The 21,900-nt window shown below is 33.4% G+C and overlaps 3 protein-coding genes across 3 annotated transcripts in view; 2 read left to right on the plus strand and 1 right to left on the minus strand.

The window, feature by feature from the left end:
- LOTGIDRAFT_155394 (hypothetical protein) overlaps window positions 1–4,500 on the plus strand; it is a gene marked incomplete at both ends in the record, with an annotated part of 8,703 nt that extends 4,203 nt beyond the window's left edge. Inside the window, 5 exons of the mRNA XM_009066956.1 lie at window positions 346–449; window positions 3,141–3,251; window positions 3,646–3,751; window positions 4,143–4,254; window positions 4,442–4,500. Coding sequence (XP_009065204.1) covers window positions 346–449; window positions 3,141–3,251; window positions 3,646–3,751; window positions 4,143–4,254; window positions 4,442–4,500 — 492 coding nt within the window. The remainder of the gene's footprint in view (window positions 1–345; window positions 450–3,140; window positions 3,252–3,645; window positions 3,752–4,142; window positions 4,255–4,441) is intronic.
- A 2,071-nt stretch (window positions 4,501–6,571) lies between these two features.
- LOTGIDRAFT_211017 (hypothetical protein) lies at window positions 6,572–9,204 on the minus strand. The gene is made up of 3 exons (XM_009066957.1): window positions 8,934–9,204; window positions 7,456–7,671; window positions 6,572–7,114 (listed from the first exon to the last, which is right to left on the minus strand). Exons 1-3 carry the CDS (start codon window positions 9,034–9,036, stop codon window positions 6,927–6,929), a joined length of 507 nt encoding a protein of 168 aa, XP_009065205.1. The 5' UTR covers window positions 9,037–9,204; the 3' UTR covers window positions 6,572–6,926.
- A 317-nt stretch (window positions 9,205–9,521) lies between these two features.
- LOTGIDRAFT_108316 (hypothetical protein) lies at window positions 9,522–16,606 on the plus strand (the record flags this gene model as incomplete). The annotated part of the gene is made up of 8 exons (XM_009066958.1): window positions 9,522–9,596; window positions 10,288–10,369; window positions 10,670–10,770; window positions 11,141–11,269; window positions 11,557–11,592; window positions 12,340–12,456; window positions 13,072–13,165; window positions 16,563–16,606. The coding sequence occupies 8 exons, from the start codon at window positions 9,522–9,524 to the stop codon at window positions 16,604–16,606; spliced, it is 678 nt and encodes a 225-aa protein (XP_009065206.1).
- Window positions 16,607–21,900: the final 5,294 nt, after the last annotated feature.

The raw sequence follows: 21,900 nt of genomic DNA on the forward strand, positions 1-21,900 counted from the left end.
ATTTTGGCGCTCTTGCCGAATATCCANGCTTTGCTCAAAGCTTTCCAACGATCTATTACGACCCTGGCGCTTTAGTCGAGATTTGTTACGCTTTGGTACCGCTTTGAACGCCGATTTAAAGCGCCATCAAAGCGCCGTTGGTGTGAACTGAGCATTAAGAAACTGGCTATGGAATGAATGTTAACCTTCCAGAATATAGGTCTCTGACTTAAAACGAACGAACTGAAAGCATTTACTTAAAATGAAACTACATGCAAAACATATATCGAACGCTATAACTGACTTGTGGATAAAGTAGTTTTTGGACTATAAGTAGCTTAAACAGTAGTGATGTTTTACTTTCAGAATGAAGTGGTAAATGCTAGCAGAATTGGTTTAGTTATTATCCTAGCTGGAATTGTTTCGTCTATTTTAGCTGGTTTATGGTTGGATAAGTTTAAAACATACAAGTAAGATTTGTTTGTTTAAGAAACCGTTTCAGTCCAATTAACGTTGGACTTCTTCATCTGTATCTGTATACGTAGTATTTATTGAAGTGTCACACATTCTTATCTTACATTCAGTTACTAGTGTTAGGGTATATTGAGACGAGTCTCAATGAAAGCACTGGCCTAGGTCACAGAGCAATAGATAAGTCTATTGATTATGTGAAAATTAGTTTGTCATTAGAATGATTTTAGTTGAAAAGACACAAACACAAAAATACACAGCATGTTATATAATATACTGTATATAGCCATGGCACCAGTCCTGAAATAAGTATTCCCTGAAATCTAACTCAGAAATAGATTAATTTATTGATAGAACATGATACATTTATATTAACAAATCTATGCTCCTAGGATGAATGGACATTGTTCAATGGTTCAAGTCTACCGTGAAAGAGGAAATTGCTAAGATTTTGATTTCTTTTGTAAGCTACAACCAAACGTTTTGTGTATACATGGGGAAATTTGTTCTGAAGTTCCGAGTAATGGCGTTTGACTATTATGGAGGCTTTGGTAGCTGTAGAATCAAATGTCGTTATAAAGGGTATTATCTGGTTATCATGTTGAATGTTGGGTCCATTTGGCCTCACAGTCTGCAGTTGATCGATCCAATAACTTTCGCGTTGTAGACGTCTAAGCTTAGGTTTCATGCTAGGTGATGTAGAAACTGTTTCTATAGGCATGATGAGAAGGTCATCAATGGAATGATCGGGAAGGTTGAAGTGATTCGCAATTGGTCTATCCTTGCCATGCACTATATCATAGCGATGGCCATTGAATCGCGTTCGAAGCGCATTTTGAGTCTCGCCAACATATTGTACATCGCATTTTTTACAAGAAATTAGGTATATGATATTTTGATCTCCGCAAGAAATTAGGTTATTCATCGCAAACAATTTTCCGTTCTTGTTATTTTTGAAAAAATGGGTAACATGTATGTGTTCGCATGTGCGACAAGTAGGACCTCCACAGGGAAATGAACCGAATCCAATAAAAGGTGGAGGGGGGTCTTCTTTTCTCAAAATGTCTGAAAGCGTGTCATTCTTAATTTTTCGAAGAAACCTTTTGGAATAACCCCTCTCCCTTAATTTGTCAAAAACTAGTTTACAGGCGGATTCAAAATCAATTTCACAGAAGGGTGGTGGTTGTTTAAAATTTCGAAATATTTCCAGAAATGTTCTAGAGTATCGGACCAAATGATAAAAATATCGTCAAGAAACCGGCCATAAAATAAAGGTTTAAACGGTGAGATATTTTCTATCTCCCTCTCCCACTCGGCCATAAATATATTCGCATAACTAGGGGCAAATCGTTTGCCCATAGCAGTTCCAGATGTTTGTAAATATATTTTTCCATTCAAAAAGAAGTCATTGCGCGTAAATCTAAAATCTCTGTATAACAGGTCGAACAAATGCCTTACGGACGGCGTCAAAACCAACATTGTTGTCAATGTTGGTATACATACTGGTTACGTCCAAAGAAATGAAATACGCGTTTTTGGGAATGTCCAATTTCTTGATTTTTTCAACAAAATCGGTTGTGTCTTTCAGATAAGAAGGGTGTTGGCATGCTAGTGGCAGTAAAAAGTAATCTATGTATTCTGAAACTCGGTATGATTCGCTAGAACAATCAGAAATGATTGGTCTACCTTTAGGAATTTTGTTGGCAACGGACCACTCAGTTTCGGGATATTTATGAATTTTCGGAAGCGTGTAAATGTGTCGTTGGCGAGGCTCAGTGGACGCGGAAAGGTAGTCATATTGCTTTTCTGAAATAAATTTCTTTTTTACCAAATTTTGTAGAATATTGTTTATTTCTCGCGTAGTTTCCATAAAAATAGGTGTATCAAGTTGGCGATAGTGATTTGGATTGTTCAACTGTTTATCAATTTCAAAAATGTAGTCATCGCGATTTTGAATGACGCAGCAACTGCCTTTGTCACTTTTCCTGATGATAATGTTTTTGTCATTTTTTAGATTATTGAGAGATTTTCGTTCAAAATTGGTAAGATTGTTTTTCTCATTCACCAAAGGCAAATGAGAAATTTCTTCATATAAATTGTCGCAAATAGTTAAAATATCTTGGTCAAACGCATTATCTGGTGGATTCCAGCCAGATCTATCCGTAAATTTGATTCGTTTACCGCGGCCAAGTTTTTCGCGAAAGTAATAATTCAATTTAAATGTTCTCTGAACTTCAGTTACCGACGTCAAAATTGGTTCAATCGAAAATGGTTTATGGGTGGGTATGAAGGTTAACCCTTTGTCCAGAAGTCTTTCTTCTAGTGTTAGGGTGTATTGAGACATCTGATACAATTAAAACCGAAATTCCCTGAAATGTTACTTGACCTTCAAATGCAAATTTTATCATTAAAATATTACTTTCACCAACAAACCTGACAAATGGTATCACTAACTCATTAAAGAGCTACATGTATTGATATTGGTTTTCCACTGGTTCATTAGAAATACATTTTTAATCATTATGATGTATTTCAATAGTGTAGGCAGAGTAATGTTCAGAATGTCACATCGGTAATTTTATATCCTTTACAATTAGTATTTATTGTATGGTCGATTTATTTATAAAGATAAGATTCACACCATATGTCATTTCATTTTTATATCAATTTTTATTGATTTTAATTTTTAGAAGAACGTCCGTGGCTTTATATTGGTTATCAACTTTATCTATGGTGTTATTTACGTTTACTATTGATCAGAATCAAATATGGATCGTATTTATTACTGCCGGAATACTTGGGTGAGATGAGTTAATTAAAATTGTATTAAATATAATGAGAAACAATGTTAGCGTTGAGGACTACTCCAAAATGATGCTGAACTCAGTCGCACAGTTTCATGAGTTGTTTCGCAAGAATAACGCCGCTCTGATAATTTGCACCACCGGCCACAATATTCACTGCATAGTAGAACTCACTATATAATTAAAATAGATCATTTTGCATTCTATTTCACTGGCAAACGATCTGACCATATTCAATAATGAATTGCTGGCTCACTTCACAGGACACTCTATCACCACTACCGAGTTGTCTTTCCAAATTGAAGAACCCCGGGGCATTGACTGGAGGATATTTTGAAGATAAATTTCCCACCAATATTTGAGTGAACCAATTAATTGAACATGTTTACAGGTTTTTTGGTACAGCGTTTTTACCAGTGGGATATGAGTTTGCTGCAGAATTAACGTATCCAGAACCAGACGGCATATCAAGTGGTGTGCTTACAGCAATGGCAAACGTAAATACTTTCTTATCTAGTAACTCTCCACTTGAGCTGTCAATTTTAACCACAATTTTTACTTTGGTTCGATGCATTGAATGGTTGAGGTTTAACAACATTCAACTTGATCACTCTATATCATGTATATTTTTGACTTAATTTGTGCTTATGATACTATTTTGCGATTGCAAGTAAGAGAACTCATGGAAAACATCGACTGGTTTGCATATGACCAAGCTTGTTCGCGTCATGCTGTCCTGGAATCTTTGACAGTTCAAACACTAAATGATTTTCTTCACTATTCACTACATGACATTGCCCGCCTTCATCTGATCAGCAAGAGGCAACTTTTTCACAACAAAACTCGTTGATCCTCCATTTAATCATAGAAGATCTATTATATTTGTAGCTCTGTGGTTTAATTTTTACACTTGGCTTAAGAATAGTTATTTCTGATTATGGAGTGTTACAGAGTAATATTGCAGTAATAGTTATATTTGTGATCGGTGGCATTGTAACTAGTAAGTATATGGAACATTTGTAGAGTTTTATATAGTGAAATGACATCTGCCGCTATCAAATGGTCCATATTCTTGTCATAGTGACCTATGAGCGAGTGTGTTCTAATTTGCCAGTCACATTGCTGATTTCATTGCTGCTCGGATTTTGATCAAGTTTTTGAGTTTTATACAAATATTAATATTTCAGTGTGTATCAAACCTGATTACAAAAGGCAGACTGTAGAAGAAAACCGTGGTACTTTGTAGGGACAACCACATTTAAATTATTAACCAAGGTAATGTATAATGCAATAATTATATTGAAAAGATAATTCAGAAGATTTTTGTTTTTTGGCAATTAGTATATAATAGCAAGTTCAGTTCCGTTTTTCGCTTACATTCCTACATTGAAGTCGAATGTGAGAGATTTCGAGGAAGGAGGGGTTACATTAGCTGAAGGCTTAGGATAGGATAGATCGGCTGGTTATTTCTGGTTCATCTTCTGCTACTGTGCAGGGGGGATTTCTCTCTTGGACTTTCGTAACGGACATAGACTATTTAACTTGCCCTATTACTGGTGATTTATTAAAAGGGACTATGCGAAGAATGTTATATGCCTGCATTCTGGTATTCACTCCAATTGGTCTTGCTGTAATCAGTGTCTGAAAGCAATGGACTTTTCCTAGCTTGACGGTATTTCTCACAATTCAATTTCTATGCGTTCATTGGAAGTTAGGTCAGGAATTTCTAATGATTAGTCGTCCAAGTTGGAATGATTAGACACGGGCTTGTCTGATCTGTGAGCCGAAATCGAGTATTTAAATTATTTTTGTTTCTCCTATATATTCTTTCTTTAACGTAAATTTTAATTCAAGGTTCAAATGTTAGATTTTCCGTTTTCTTCGTAAATTTACTAAAAATATAGTGAGTTTCTGATATGAAGGGACGAAATTTACTTGACAGTCGTGGAGCTCTGGATGCATATCGACATCAAGTCTGTTTTAAGCGTGCTATCTCCGCTGAATTGGAATTTAATATTTCGTAAAAATAGTAAAAATATATTACATTATAGAATTATTCATACTTCAATAATTATCATTAGTTTTATGAAGTCATAACATGCCAGAAGAGCTCGTTTAACTTTTTTTAAATATTATTTTCGGGTGAAATTATGCATGTAAATACAAATACAATTAACGTAGGTCTATTATGATTTTATGATATCAGTATGTTATTGTTATTTTTTTGCAGGTTAATAGACCATGACAACCTACACATCTGTGAGAAATACAAGTTTAAATCTCATACCAAAAAAGCAGATCGGATATCCTGAACCTAAAATATCAATCGAAAGAGTATATACACAGGCTCCATCCGTGAAATAGTACTGGTTATTCAAAAAGAAATTATTTATATTCATTAAACAATAAATTAAAAATTGAAGAGACCTGCTTATGAAAATGTTCCTCTATAATAAAGCAAAACAGCTTTCCTTACGTGATTAGTATGCTCTCATATATAAGTATTATTGATGTACGGACGAATTTTCAAATAAAAGATGTCGGGATATATATGGTCGCTATCTGCTGTTAAATATTCAAACTATACCAACCTAATACCAGCTACTAAAATCCGCATGCAACCACTTACTAAAAGAAAGTAGATTTTGACTTTTTATCTTTATCCAACAATAGGGTTTTCTACAATTGCAGACAAACCAGGGGTAGGAATCCCATTATGAAGAAATATATCAGGTTACCTGAAGTTAACTACAATACTATTAAATATTTTTTTATACACTATTTGCCATTAATTAAGAAGCGAATTCATTTCATGTCTATTGGTTTGATATCTGGGCATATTTTTCCTATAACCATCTATAAAAAGAACTTAGTGATATAATTGCCCATGTTATGGGATATTTTTACAGTAACAAAATCTCAGTGTTTTATTGTAACTGGTTTGGCTTAAGAAATAATTTACAGATAATGATATTGTTCATGTGGGCATAACAATAGATATATTCAATATTAAGAAATATATGATCTTTGGTTTAATGTCTTAGTCAATGATTATAAATAGACTATGTCATGATTGAATAAGACAAGGAAGACAACAATAACAAACAAACAAACACAATCACATGCAATTATGTAAAACTGACTAGAGGAAACATACTGTAACAATCTTATAAAAAGGAAAAACCCTCATTGATTTGTTCAAAAACAAAAAATAACCTTTCCAAAATATTAATTCCTTTGAATGTCAAAACAGTTCAGCAAAGATTTTTGTGCTCATGGAAGAAGATTCAAAAAATAAACCCAGACAGTAACATGTTATGTAAATAAAACTTTAAAACTTTATTAATATTGTAATAATTACTCAAAACTACCTAAAAACAAAGAAGACTGCCCTCGCTCATGCTAAGAATCCTTTGTGCTCAAATATCATTGCTCAACAATTTACATTCATCTGACTTCTTTCCTTTCACAGAAGTAAATACACTTTGAAATACAAAATAATCATTAATCCCTTGTGTAGATCTTAGATCAGAATTCTGACAAATAAAACAAAAAACACAGCTTTGCATAAACATGTTTTGGCAACAGTGAAAATTATTCCTCGTTAAAAAAATCAAGGAAATTTTGCCTTTTAACGTCTCATATGCATTCCTTCCATAAAACACATTGCATTCAAAAATGTGGGAGACAAACTTTAGATGCGAATAGTTGAGACACTACAGTAATCCACAAGGCCAATACAAAGAAAATATATGATATTCCAACACGAAAGTTATTAGGTAACTGATAAGCTTCTCCTCCTATTTGATCCATATCAAAACCAATAGGAAATATCACAGCAGCAATACAGAATAAAATCACTGAAAAATATAACAAAAAAGTGAAGTTTTATGTAACATCATGAGCTGCTGTGTATAAAATCATAATTCATTAAACCATGTCAGATTGGTACAAGCTGTAAAAATCCATAATTCATTCAACCATGTTATATATAATATATAAATGATGAGTACGGTCATCAAATATTTCTATGTTAAGATTACAGTATGGAGGTAATTTAGAACAAAAAAAATATTCAATTGATCTCTTAACAGTGGTATGAGCTATTGACTTGCTGATAAAAATGGACAAAATAAGCAACTCTTTGCATGAAAAGCTAGGGCAAATACTCTACATTGAGAGTATCACCTTAAATACTTACTTGCCACAAATCCCAGCCATCGTGCAAACTTCATTACTCTGTATTCCCACAATGAGAGACCCAATAAAATAACTGTTATACTGATACACATAATGCCCAGAACTACACATATGAATGTCAGTACCCATTCAGCACGAACTGGTTCTGGGGAAAAACATATAGGTGGCCTGCCATAAATTGTTAAACAGGTCTGTAGAAGTCCAATATAAACATTCCCTGCAAAAGTATTATAATCAAAAATAATTCCCAATTGTTATATTCTTAACATCTCAGGAAATTTTACAAACAGCTATAATCAAAAAGCATGTTGATTCTGGGTATAAGTCCAAAAGTTTACATGAGTATCTAAGCCTTTATAATTAACCACAAAATGCCCATGAATTACTTTGTTGCCTTACAAATTGTTAGTGAAAACTTGCAAGAAAATTTAAATAGAATTGAGAGAAAAGACATTTGCTGGATGGGAAGAGTATGAAAATTGACAAATTCTAAAATGATACCGTATGATTTTCAATATACTGTCGAGTAACCTAATTTCGTGGAAACCTATTATTCGTGGATTTCCGGAAAGGATTAATAATTTACATGAGCGACCTTGCGCGACCTCCGCATTAGTTTGTTTTAATAAATATTGGTTTTCTCTACAATATCAGCTAGTAGAATGAATCCAGTAGTTTCAAGCAAAGTAAAATGTATTAATGTATATTTTGACAAATACAAAATGGCGGATTTCACTTATTACCAAACGTCACCATTTTTTATCGGCCGAATTTCCTTATAATCCCAAGCGGTAATCGGAATTCCAAGTGTCGTCTGCTAGAATGTAGTCCAATGAATGAAGTCACGTGATCAACTAGCGGATTCCGTGTCAGCAGAAAATTTCTGTGGAACACAAAGTGGACCATATTCTTATGTTGTTTCAGTGACTTTTAGCAATAAATCACGCTACGTATAATATTTTGTCAGTCTCTATTTTTTTTTTTTAATCGTGGTTCTTTGAAGGAATTGTCACCAGTTATAATGAATTGATATTAAAGATAAATACTAAGAGAAGTTAATTATACCACCCGGCATCCATACAACGTGTTTTTCTAGACTTATTTATAGATCAAACATTGTACACGAAAATAGGTGAGGCATTCTTCCGCCGTTGCAAAGTTGGTTGCTCATGAAATATGGGTCAAAGTGAAGGATTCATAAAGAAAATCGAAATAAACCAATTTTAATTATTTGGTAGAATATCTGAGGAAACCTCTAAGACATAATTTGTTTTTTCCTTTTTCTTAACTTTGACGAAATTCGGTGTTGAATCCTTATATCCACGAAAATAGGTTACACCACTGTATTGACACAATTTCATGAATTGCAAAGAATTGAATGTAATTTTAAGCCTCAGTATAAAAATAATTTCCATACACACTATAACTCAATAGATAAATGTCTGAAACAGCTACAGCCCAGTGACAATTAAAATTTACCTCCTACTTCAGAAATGATCCAATTTGGCATTGCAAGACTTATGACAGCAAATATGTCAGCTGCGAAAAACAAGGCACCAGAAATGATACTTAATTTATCCATTTTAAGACAATCACAGTAAGTTTCAGATAGGGTATAAGTTTATAGGCTCATAAACACAACAATTAATCAACATGGCAAATCAAGTTATTTGATAATATAGCATAGAAAGTTGATTTATTATCATAATTTTCATTTTTGCCAAAATTTGCTTCCATCTTGAAAACAGCGCCACCTTTAATTTCTGATTGTCCAGACTTTTATCATTTTTACTCCTCAAGTGTCCCGGTCTGGCAAATCGTACATAATAATTAAATATGTCCTTCCGTACATATCCAATTAATGTACAAAACAAGGAGTCTTGGTCAGATTATCTTAGAAACGGTGAACACTTATCGCATTAAGCTACTTTATAAAGTGTTTTGCCCCCAATAAAAATTAAACGAAATCGGTACGGTCTTTTTCAAGAGTTATCCACCTTTATGCCAAACCAAACTAACTGAACATTGAAAGCCGTGACCGAAGTCCATTTTTCGATTCTAAATGCAATGGCTCAGTTGACAAAGAAAACGGTTGAACTATTTTACGATGTTGTATCGCCTTATTCTTGGTTAGCATTTGAGGTATGGACTATTTACATGTTTAATAAAATTCTGTGTGACATTTAATTGTAAACAAGCTGAGATCACCCAGTGGCAGTGTGTCAAATCGCACGGAGACCATTTTGTCCAAATCAATATTAGACGTATGCCAAATCGTACTTATGATATTATGATATATGCCTCTTTGTCCAAAATTACGGACTACAAGGAGTTCGCATAAGGGCATGTACTATGAACTTTAAGTGCTGTATCAAACACATTTCAACTTTATATGTAGGTAACTCTATTATATTTTATTATCAAAGACAACATCAAAGACGGAAATATAAAAAAATATAAGCCCTATATCATGTTATTTGTCTGAGAATTATTTTTTATGCTTGACATTTCGTCTGGTAATTGACCTGTGTTATTGCCCTATCTAAGAATTTAGTTACTATCTGAATCTGATGTTTTTGAAATACATATCAAAATACCACTTGTCTCAAATGCCAGTATTGTACAGGTCTACTGTCTACACGACTGCGGCCCTAAATTCCTTAAAGTCCTTGACAATTTTTGCCAATATGTTTAGGGGGCTATCCTACTTAAAATTAAAACCTAATACTCACGGGTCTCTGGATCTCCACCCTCAGGTCTTAATGCAGGGGGCTATAAAGAGTTTAAGTTTATAAAAGTTTCGGTGTTTTTAATCATTAATAATCATTTTCAGGTCCTGTGTAGATACCGATCAAATTGGAATTTAGATTTACAATTGAAACCTTTTTTTCTAAGCGGTGTTATGGAGGCTTCTGGTTTGTATACACGTTACTCGCGTTAGCATCAGAATAGAGTATAGTCTACTTCCATTGTCCTGGCTTACTTAACTGTAGAAAGTCTAAGGTTAGGCAAAAAAAATTGATCATCATAACACCATCTCAGTCATTAAGCCTTATGACACTATGTGTGGAAGCCAGTTGCGGCCATTTACTAAGTAAGTTGCTAAAATTTCAACTTCTCGAGATATCCTGACAAACAAGATACCGGTATATATTAACGCCTGCGTTAATATTAAAGTTTCCAATTCGGTAAATGAATAAGTTTTATAATTCTAGGTAACAGACCCCCTGGCCTAGTGCCCAATAAGTTTAAATATATGTATAAAGATTTATCTAGACTAGCAGAATATTACAAAGTTCCATTACAACCTCCAAAGGTACAGTATTATTAATGTTTTGTCTTGGACATTTTGTTACAATCGTGAAATGTCGAAATTTTGTTGAGTAATTATTGTAGATTAAAGTATTGTTTTGCCCAGTTATATCGACCGATGCTTGAACACATTGCCCTAGGAGGCTACAAATCCTCTTCCTCCTACTTTGGATGGTTTGTAGATGAAACTGGGAAAGTTAACGCCGCTTGTTAGTCGTGGTAATTGAAAGTTTGATCTGAGCCTTCTTTCTTTAATAAGGAGCACATGGATATTTGAAAATTACAATTGAAAAGTGAAGCAGTATCAAAGTGTAAAGTCGGTTTAAGTTAGCCTTTAATAAAGTCTGTCTCACATAAGACTTATTATATTTTAGAATGTTGCTGAAGTAATGTTTGAAAAGGGTTCATTAAAAGCTCAAAGATTTATAACTGCAGTAGATATGATGAATATAGATAAAACAGAAGAAATAAGCCGACAGTTATGGATGAAGATATGGAGTAAAGTAAGTACAGAAGGTGAAACCCCGTACAGACTTTTTTTTTAATTCTGAAGTGGACTTTCACTTCCTCGGTTTGCGTTTATTTCCAACAAAATGAATAAGTGTTAAAGCAAACCGTAATGGCCCCTTTGTGGTGGTTGAAAGCGAAATTCCTAACCTTATGCCTTACGTAAATAATTGTCAGAGATCAGAAATATGATAAGTATGAGCTTAGATGAGATTTTACAGGATTCCCAATAAAATAATAATAGTTTAAAGAATCATTACCTCAAACTTTTCTTTGAATGTAGGATGAAGACATTACGTTACCAGAGAGCTTTGTTGATGTAAGTTGAATTATTCCATATTTAAGATATCCAAAAGGACAAAGACAGTACATGCATGAAACACTGTACCACCAGTTTGCAGGTTGTATCATCGTAATTCGATTTCTGATATCGAAAACTTTGGAAATACATTTCATCACTTCAAAAACATAAGGAAACTTGTATTTTTTATCAAGAATCACTTTCACTGACCCGGTGGACACACGAGCGGTCTTGGTCAGAGACTTTTGTCGCCAATTAGAGTCTTGTCTTGAGTTTTAATGGCTGGCACGGGAACACGAGGAGACAAAAATCTCCAGTCGGTCGTTTTCCACCATGTCGACAATCACGTGCGGAGCATGCAATTGAAAGGAAAAGGAATCTGATTAGATGACGTTCTGTTTTGCAGACGATAAAAATATCGGAGACAAATATCAAACTTGTTTGATATTATAAATCCTTTCGGCGACACGATAATCTTATCGTGGAAGCACGGGCACACGCGAGGTTTTACTCAAGATTAAAGGCGGAGAAAAAAATTTCATACCAAGACCGCTCGTATGCCTGCACCTTTATGCGAAATGCCAACAGAACCTAACTGATGACCATGTGTAAACTTAATCAATATTGTTACCTACAGGGGTTTTAATACAAGGTTGAACGACGAACATGATTTTTGATTCAAATTGTCAGTTTAAGTTTAAGAGTTGAGTAAGACAATGGTTATGAAGAAATCAATAAAAGATGAACTGACTCTGACTCTTATAGGCCAGTAACGAAGCCGGATTAGAAGATGCAGAGATTACCGAAGCCTTATCAATGATGTCTACATTACCAGTTAAAAATAGGTTGCGAGCCTACACAGATAGAGCCGTTAAACTGGAGGTCAGTGGCGTGTTATCAAAATAACCACACGAAACCACCTGAAATAACATAAAAGAAAAAGATATCAGAATTCGTACCAATATTGTATGGATTTTAAAAGAAAAAATTATTTTCTGTAATACCAGAACGCTTACTACAATAAAATTACCTGTAACCTTTTTCAAAATTACAATTCAACATATTTTTGTTTCATTCTGACCACACTGACTTGCCCTTGTGCTAAGCACGGTTCCGGAAAACCTCTGTAAACATCCATGTTCGTTGCGTGGCCATCGTATTTATACTTTTTACTGCAAGGGCACATTTAATGAAGTATTTAAATGCAGGGATTTTGTTGGATTGTACGTTAGCGAATACAGCCAATCAGAGGGCCTGGCAGATAGTCTGTGTACATAAAGCCATAATGTTAACACAGCCGTTCTGTCGAGGTCTCTGATTGACTGTATTCGTTGGCGAACAATCGCCGTGATACAATAAAGGTGACTATTGCAGTCAACGCATACGTTCGCAGTTCGTAATAGCTAGGCGAATTCATTTGAAAAATGATAAGAATATGGCTTAAAAAACAGACATAATATACTTCCCTGAAATGCTGTAAATTAATATTTAATGTAGGCTTTTGGAGCACCGTATATTGTGGCCCACGTTGAAGATAAAGAAGAAGTTATATTTGGTGCTGATAGATTTCCAATATTAGCTGCTTTAATAGGTAAATATTTTATTACAACATCGTATATCAAATAGTCATGATCAGAGACGTACAGAATAATATATTAGTTGTAACAAACTCTAGACAAACTTGACTAGCCATATAGACATCCTTACATACTGATAAATATTCTTTCTTCAGGTGCTCAATGGCAGGGTCCTGTTCCCATGGATTTAGATAAATATTTAACAGGCGCCTTTCAACGGGATTTTATAAGTGCAACAGCTATTAAATCAGGACCAGACAATCCTTTGGTCTAAGGCTGTCCGTAGCCTTGGACTTCCCTTTTCAAGTCGGACTTGGTTTATTGGTTTTAAGAAAGTAACATTATTGTTCATATAACTCTTCGTTCATGAAAACGTTCTACTTGAATTCGGTCGCGATTTTGTGGATGCAAGGAAATCAGGAGGCAGAGCGGGGTCTTAAGTCCACGTACACCGCCATGTATGATAGACGTCGAAGACTCTTGCAAGTTCTGTAATAGTATATTTGTGAATTCTACTTGGTGTTTGCTGGTAAAGATAAAAAATAACATTCTACATGCCCTGTTACGTCTTGAACGCTGGAGACCGATTTTACTGGAAGAGACAAAAAGAAAAACTTTTTATTCTCTTGATCTCCTGTGAGCTTTCATCGTAAAAACATAAAACTGTGCTACTTCCTTTTAATTCCCAGTGTTCAATTGTTCAAATTAAACCGGAAATTCACAAGTCATGTTGGATTTGACAACAGGTCGCTTCATCATTTTCATCAAAGGTTTTTATTGAAAAGAATTAAGAAATGTTATATTGACAGCTGTGCTCTTTGCCTTTTTTTGTCTTTTTCATGTGAATGTAGTTTTCTCGCTAAATTTAACACCAAGTGTTTGTGAATTTCTTTAACCGGATGTTGAGAAGCCTTTTAATGTTTTGTTCTTAGTTTTAATTGAACTGATGGTCGGAGACGAATAATGTCATTTTAATCCTAGTTGCACATGTGTAGAACAATAATTATATTGTAAAGATGCATATTTTGGTGTCGTACACGTCAGAAAATATTTGACATATGTCTATCGCTATTTTGTGTCACTGCTTTGAATTTGTAAACACGTCATGCAGTAATGCATACGTTATAAAACCACAATTCAGAAATTAGCATGGCAGTGCATGGACATTAGTAAATATATTTGTTATTCATTTAAAACGACGACGATCTGAAGATATTCAATGAATGTGAACGCCTTTTACAAATTCAACCCATAAAATGTTCTGTTCAGTAAGAACTGAACCACCAGACTTGCAAATTCTAAATTAGTTTGCATGGACAGTTGAATTTTTTATAACCATTTTGATAACCATAGGAGAATCTTTTATTTCCATTGTATCACCATATTTTACTAATCGACTCTTATTTCTCTATTCACTGTGATATTAATTTGTTATATTTCTTTGACAATATTTGTTTTGGATTACTTTATGAAAGCCGATGTCATCTACCTCACCAATATATGTACTCAAAATTCAAAAGTGATACAGCAACCTTTAACATTTTTCAGTGTATGAACCCGACGAAGGGTTGACTCTGCGATCTTGAAAATTCAGATCTTATGTTGGTTGAAGCAAGTGTCTTATCATTTTGTTTTTGAATTATTAGAGGACTATATTCATTTATCAGGTTCAGGGCAATGTACTATAATATTATATTGTTGATTTATATGAAATAATAGGATTTAGGTGTGTTTTGTCAACCATAAACTGGCCAAACGGCAACAATTGGTCAAATATTAATAATAATCATCGCTGCTTCATTTCAAAGCATTAAATAAATTTTTATTTCTTTGTTACCGATTGTGGCAGTTTTGTATAGTTTGGTGGTTGATTTTTGATACTTTTTATACACTTTGCCTAGTTTTAGTACTCATTTTTATGTTTAAATTCTTGGGGCGAATTTGACCTATATTGGCTTGCTTATTGTTATCTTTAATTTTAACATGGAATATTAATTACCTCTCTAATAATATAAAATAAAATGTTATGAAACGTATTGGTGTCTTTTGAAAAAGAGAATTCTGCTAAATCTGTAGATATACTATTATTTTCTTTTATGGAAGGTATTTAAAATGCATGAAAAACAAAACGAAGCTTTTGTCTCCAATGATGAAGATCGGCGTCTCAGATTGTTCATTTGAGTCCTTGACAATCTACATGTATACATGTTTTTGGCACGTCAAAGATGCTTTGAATTAGCCACATTGAAATACCTCACCTTGATAACACTGTTGACGTGATCATTGTTACAGAGTGGATGGGAACCAAGCCCGTCTGTATGCTACAGATTGAGCTCCATTCACTCAACCCTCTCCAACGTTCGTTAGTTTCCGTGAGTTTAACGTTGACCCGGAAATTGATCTATCATCAGTCAGTTCCGACAGTTCGTATCTGAACATCAAAAACAAAATCAAAAGAGTGTCACAACTCATGTAACTGTAACCTTTGTAACGCCTTGGTTATATAGCTGTTGTGTAAGTAAGTACATGTCCGTCTGACGAGATCATATTCTAAATTCATTTCAAGTAAGATAACCACATTAGGGCCTACTTTGGCCAAATGTGCTCGTGTAACCAATGCAATGCAATCAAGTTACCGTAGGTTTACCTTTTGAAACTGATATGTCCAAGCTAGTTGATTAAAACTTTATTCATAAATTTTAGTGTTCATATATTTTAAAAAATGTTTTAGCACGGATAATCATTCAACTCTTTAAAAAACTGATAATCGCACCCCCCTTATTCTATGAATTTGCAGGCGACAGATCACGCCAAGTCACGGTGATCCTCGTGTTCTTTAAGAAAACATTGTCGGTGATAGTTTTGAAGAAAGGTTATAAAAAACGTCATTATTTTAAAAGTACAAGATTCCGTGTAACAGATATACATTCCAGTTTCAAGCCATTGAAATGTAAACAATTCGTATCAAATAATTTCTGTCTCACTATGGATCAATCAGGGCAAATGGGGTATAATTATTGATAGATGTAGATTGTAGAGATGAGTTTTGGATAGATCTAGATTGTATAGATAGGTTATTGATAGATTTAGATTGTATACATTGATCATTGAGAGATCTAGATTGTCGAGATAAATTGTTGATAGATTGAGATTGTATGGATGAGTTATTGATAGATCTAGTTTGTATAGATGAGTTATTGATAGATCTAGTTTGTATGAATAAGTTATTGATAGATCTAGACTATACAGATGAGTCATTGATAGATCTAGTTTGTATGGATAAGTTATTGATAGATCTAGTTTGTAGATATGGGTTATTGATTGATCTGGATTATATGGATAAGTTATTGATAGATCTAGTTAAGCAAATACTTCTATATTCTATGAGTGTATTCATGTACTTTTTTTCAGATGAACATTGGATGGGACCAGTTCCAGCCAAATCCAAGCTGTAATTTGTTTCTAGAAACAATATTTCAAGATGGGTTCTTTATGATAATCAGATGATGACTATATTAACGTGTTGAAGAGGATGAGTAAAGTGATTTTTTCGGACTTATTTATATCCGTACTTTGTTCAATACTTGTACTTTTCCTACCGCTAGATCATCCTTGTAATTTTTGTAATTAAACAAATTATGACGCAGAAAATTTTGTAGTTATCTACCTGTTTTTGCAACAACATGAAAACGTGGACGTAATGGTGGTTCCGTTGTCCCTATCAGCCCACTAGAAGCACAAAAGAAACTATTATTTTCATCTGATTTTGATAACACTTGGTATTTGAATGTAGAATAGTGAATGATGAAAGCGCACAAAAATCAGCTTGTTAGCATAATTACCATCACAGTTCTCATATGATTTGGATGGAATTTTATAGGTTTATGTCGATGACATTGTCGTAGTAAAATAAAAAGTATTTTGAATTTTATCCATTATTTTTATTTGAATTGGATTACAGCATCAAACTAGTATTGTTAGTCCTAGAATGTCTTTATTTCATAAAAAAAATATAATTTTTGTAAGTTTACATTGGAAAGAAACACTTTTCCCTCCTAAAAATTTGAGCCCAAAATAGTCACAAACTTGACTGAAAATAGGTCTCTGTAAAACAAATTTGTGTGACATAATGTGTGATATATTTATATTTTATTTTTAAAGCGAAGTCATTCTAAAACTAATGTACTATTTTAAGAAAATAAGCAATCTTTCTATTATCGCTTGTTAGTCAATACCCTCGATTAAGTTGTTGTGAAACTTGAGATTTCTATTTGATCGATAATAATCATACTTTCTAGTGCCGTGTATCATCAATCATGTCACAATACGATACGTATTGCGATACAAGGGTCACGATACGATATATATCGCGATATGGGGTAATGGGATAAAAATGAACATTTGATCTTCTAAGTTTCAATATTTATTAATTTATAACTTTATAACTGTGATATTTGGTAATGTAGTTGATAGAAGTGGTTATCGTCCACTGTCCTATAAAACATTTCTAACAATTTCAGTGAAAAAAATTGTTATATAAGAAAACAACTTATAACAATCCATTCATTGAATAAAATGTATCGATACTCACGACGTCGTGATACAATACGCGAATCGTGACATGTTGTATCGCGATACATCGATTCATCGATATATCGTGCCAGCACTAGTACTTTCTTGATGACTTCGCCCTACGATATTTTTTACCCAAATTTCCGTAATATTAATTATTTTATATATTAGTTTAAATGTTATATTGTTAAACTTTTACAATTACAGATTTAAAAACTACACCCATTTGCAGCAAGAACGTTTTATTGCCACCATAAAATTGTGAAAGCGTTAAAATTTATCCATAATTTATAGCTGTATTTCGCCCTCGGAATTACTTCCATTTATTTTAGAATCTTAAACGCACAGAAGAATCGCTCTTACTTTACTGATTTAACACTACATAAGTGTTGATTGTTAAGATGGACGGCACAGATTGAAATAGACAAGTTGCCTTGATATTGTATTTTCAGGGTTGGACAAAGACATCGTGAAGTACATCTCTGAGAATTTTGAAAGAGATCAGTTTACCAACAGCTGGGATATTCCCCGTCGAACTTTGGACTATGTTTTTGGGACAACCGATATATTTTTCAGAATTATACCACTTTAAATTAGTGATTTGGAATCCTATTCCTAGAAACTGACGACTTTTTGCATTAGAAACATTTATTAAATTTGTCTTTTTTTTTGGACACCTTATATGATTTATAAGGACAAACTGACCCTGATCAAAGTGCTAATTAGCCCAGGGGAACATGTTTTATGGCGAACGGAACGGATACCTTGCCTAACAAGTTATCTTTATAATTTTAGCCGTATGCACATTATCTTGGGCTGTGCCTTTTTCGAACTTTTCCCATCCCTGAAAGAACTGTCGTTCATGTTGGACAGTAAACTGAGCGCAAATGTAATACTCCCCTAGGCATTTTGTAAACCGGTATTCACACAACTTGGGTGAATATTGCCCTTTTTTGTCATCTACTTCCGGCTTTTAAGAATTTTAGGATGGCTTTTAAAAAGGATATTACATTATGATAGAGAGTCCAATTTAGATTGACTTTCACGAAATCTGGACATCAAAGCTTTTTTTCGTTATGCTATAGCCTAGATCTTATCACATTTAATTGTTTTTCTTTCGTGGCATTTTCTAGACTTGAAACTGAAGTCGATTTTATTCGACAAAACTAGTTTAACGACCTGAAATTTTGTTAAAGTAAATATTTATAAATATGGTACCATGTTGTCTTTTCCAAAAGTAATGAAATATCTTCCTATCACCCTTTTAATGCTATATGAATTTGAAACACGATCTAATGAAACTTAACATAAATATATGTGATCAATAAATAGGATATGTTTTGGTTCAAGGATATCCCAATTTGACCAAATTACACATATATTGTGTAGGCTGGAGCCCTCTTCTATTTATTTCAAAATCAAACTAAAAGGCCCAAGATATAAGTGGACATAATCATGCAGGACTACTTTGATTTTTGAACTGTTTACATTATATTGTTAGAACATTTACTACGTCGGATATTTCTTAGTTTTAACAGAATGGAAGAGTTGTATGATATATATTTAAGAGTTTTATAAGACAATCTGAAGAGCGATACAGATAGGTAGATAGAGCTTAAAACTAATGTTAGGACTTCCTATATCTCTTTGTTGTTTGCTAATCTTGTTAAGGTGTATATAAAGTACCCCCCCCCCCCCCTCAAGCATGTGAAAGATCTTATTTTGAAGTGAAAAGTAAGCCTTATACATGCTCAAAATTCATTTTAGGCCACCTGAATCCGCTTACTTCTGAAATTCCAGCTTCACGAGGCACCTCTCAATTTGCCCCAGCCCTGTAAGGAATTTTCTGAATACGCCCCTATACTCTTGTTTGTCGTGTAGTAATGATTGGCAATATGGCGGAAAATGTTGTTAAAATGTATAACAAATCGGAAGGGTTTTGTTTCAGACTAGACTTTAAGTTCTAATGACAATCACTTCTATTGAACATGTTGAAGCGGTGTTTTGATCTGTGTAGATAAAAATAGAAGTTCCGTTCATTATACGACACATCACTCAAAACTCAAACTGACTTTCACGAAAAAATTAAGATACTTTTTATTTTTCAAATCGTGTCTTATGGTCAGATCATTTCCTCATAAGAAATGAGAACTAGACCATCATAGTCATAATGATACCATTAATGGCATAATGATACTACCATTGCCATAATTATACTACCATTGCCATAATGATACCATACTTGCCATAATGATCTTTAATGATACTACAATTGCCTTTAATAAAAAGAAAAACCTGTGTAGTCATTTCCTGTAAGATTAAAAATAGTTTGTCTGGTAAGATGATATACACCAACTGGCAACTTTCTTTTAATTATGATATTTTTGCAGGGAAGCAACCATTATCAGCAATAAATTCTTAACATGATTACGAGCTGGCTAATAAACCAAGGCTTTTCAAAAACAAGGCCGGAAGTATTTATTAATAAATTTGTCGAAAGCTTTCATGATTCCGTATACGAATAAGCATCACACTTACCCCATAATAATACGTTAAGCCTTATGATCATTAAACATTTTCTAAAAAGGATGAAAATCAGTATCATTTCCCCTAAAAAAAAAACAACCCATACAACATTTTTCATAAAAATAAGGAATCCTGGAATAAACACAATGAGAAAAGTTAAAAATCTGATACAGATATAACCTGTCACAGTTTCCTTTTTCCTCGTCTGATTTGCCGTCGCCCCTGTCCATCGGTCCGTCCGCATGTTCACATTTCTTGTAGGCACGATAGAGGCTACAGTTTTTATCCGATCTTGATGAAAGTTGGCATGCAAATACGACTTTGGTACCAATCGGATGAAGGGTTTCGGGGTTATTTCCCGTGACTTAGTAAAAACACGACACGACACGAAATTTGGCTTGTAGGCACGATAGAGAAAACAGTTTTTATCCGATCTTGAAGAAACTTAGTATGCTTGTATATATTGATAAGATCTCGGTCAAGTTTGGAATTGGTAATAATTGGAGTTATTGCCCATGACTTAGTAAAACACGTCAAATTGTTTTGTAGTTTTTTACCTTGTGTGTATTATGATGAAACCTTGTTCATGTTTGAATTTGATTGAGATTTTGCCTTGACTTAAGACTTAGTTATCATTTCTGACAGCTGGTGGTGGGCGTATTTTACCTTGCCTGACTATCTTTTAACAAGGACAACATTTTAGTTTTAAAATTATCATTTTCATTATGTCAAACAGGAAAATTATCATTATCATTTTGTTTAACAGAGAAAACATTATAATTTTGTCTAAAATTATCGTTTTGTGTAATAGAGAAATTATCGCCTTAGTATGTCAGTATTTATTTCTTATAGGAATACTACGTCTTAGAATGAACGTAAAATTTATGAATTTTAAACTTAATAATAATATATTAAGAGCATATTTTCATTAGTAGATATCTGGTGTCTTAAATAACATAACAGGATCCTTAAAAACTTAATAATTATCCATAAATATGCAATTTACTAATGAAAAACGCTTAATATTAGATTAAGCGTTTTTCAGTTATTACTTATTTTTATGAATTTTCCAATTTTCCAAATTTTCCAGGGATTCTGTTGAAACTTTATTACACCAGCTAAGTTCACTGATGAATATATACTTATATATTGACATTTCGAGAACTTAAGTTTTATGTTGAATATGTGGTATTCTAACATTTTCCACGAAATATCTTAATGTGATACATTGAAGCAATATATAGCAACACATACTGAAAATTTTGTCGTATAGCATTAAATTTCCATAGCCAAAAGACACAAGATCGAAAGATTCTCTCAAACCAGGAGAAATTTCCACTTATGGGCTTAAGATGGTATTTCAATCATACAAGAAAAAGGCGTATTGGATGCTATATTTAAAATGATCAAAGAATATAGCTAATGTAGTTCGATTTCAGCCCTCCAGATAATGTTTTTGAAAAAATAAAGTTAGATGTCCGAGTTCATCAACATTCAAATCTAATAAATAGCAAAACAAGATGTCCACAGAAGAATAATAGCTGTCAGTGAATTGGTTGGAGGTTATCTTGTTAAGTAAAAGGGAGATAATTATTGAAAAAAGAAAGGAATCTGAACAAAATAAATGAAAATGAAATGAAATGCATTAAGG

This window comes from Lottia gigantea (genome assembly GCF_000327385.1).
Source record: "Lottia gigantea unplaced genomic scaffold LOTGIsca_8, whole genome shotgun sequence".
Lineage (NCBI taxonomy): Eukaryota > Metazoa > Mollusca > Gastropoda > Lottiidae > Lottia > Lottia gigantea.

Excerpts from the sequence above, each read along its gene's own strand:
- LOTGIDRAFT_211017 (XM_009066957.1), bottom strand. The coding sequence starts at position 9,036 with ATGGATAAATTAAGTATCATTTCTGGTGCCTTGTTTTTCGCAGCTGAC. Across the intron at positions 7,672-8,933 it reads GATCATTTCTGAAGTAGGAG|GGAATGTTTATATTGGACTT; the intron begins GTAAATTTTAAT and ends ATACTTTTGCAG. Across the intron at positions 7,115-7,455 it reads ATGGCTGGGATTTGTGGCAA|TGATTTTATTCTGTATTGCT; the intron begins GTAAGTATTTAA and ends TATATTTTTCAG.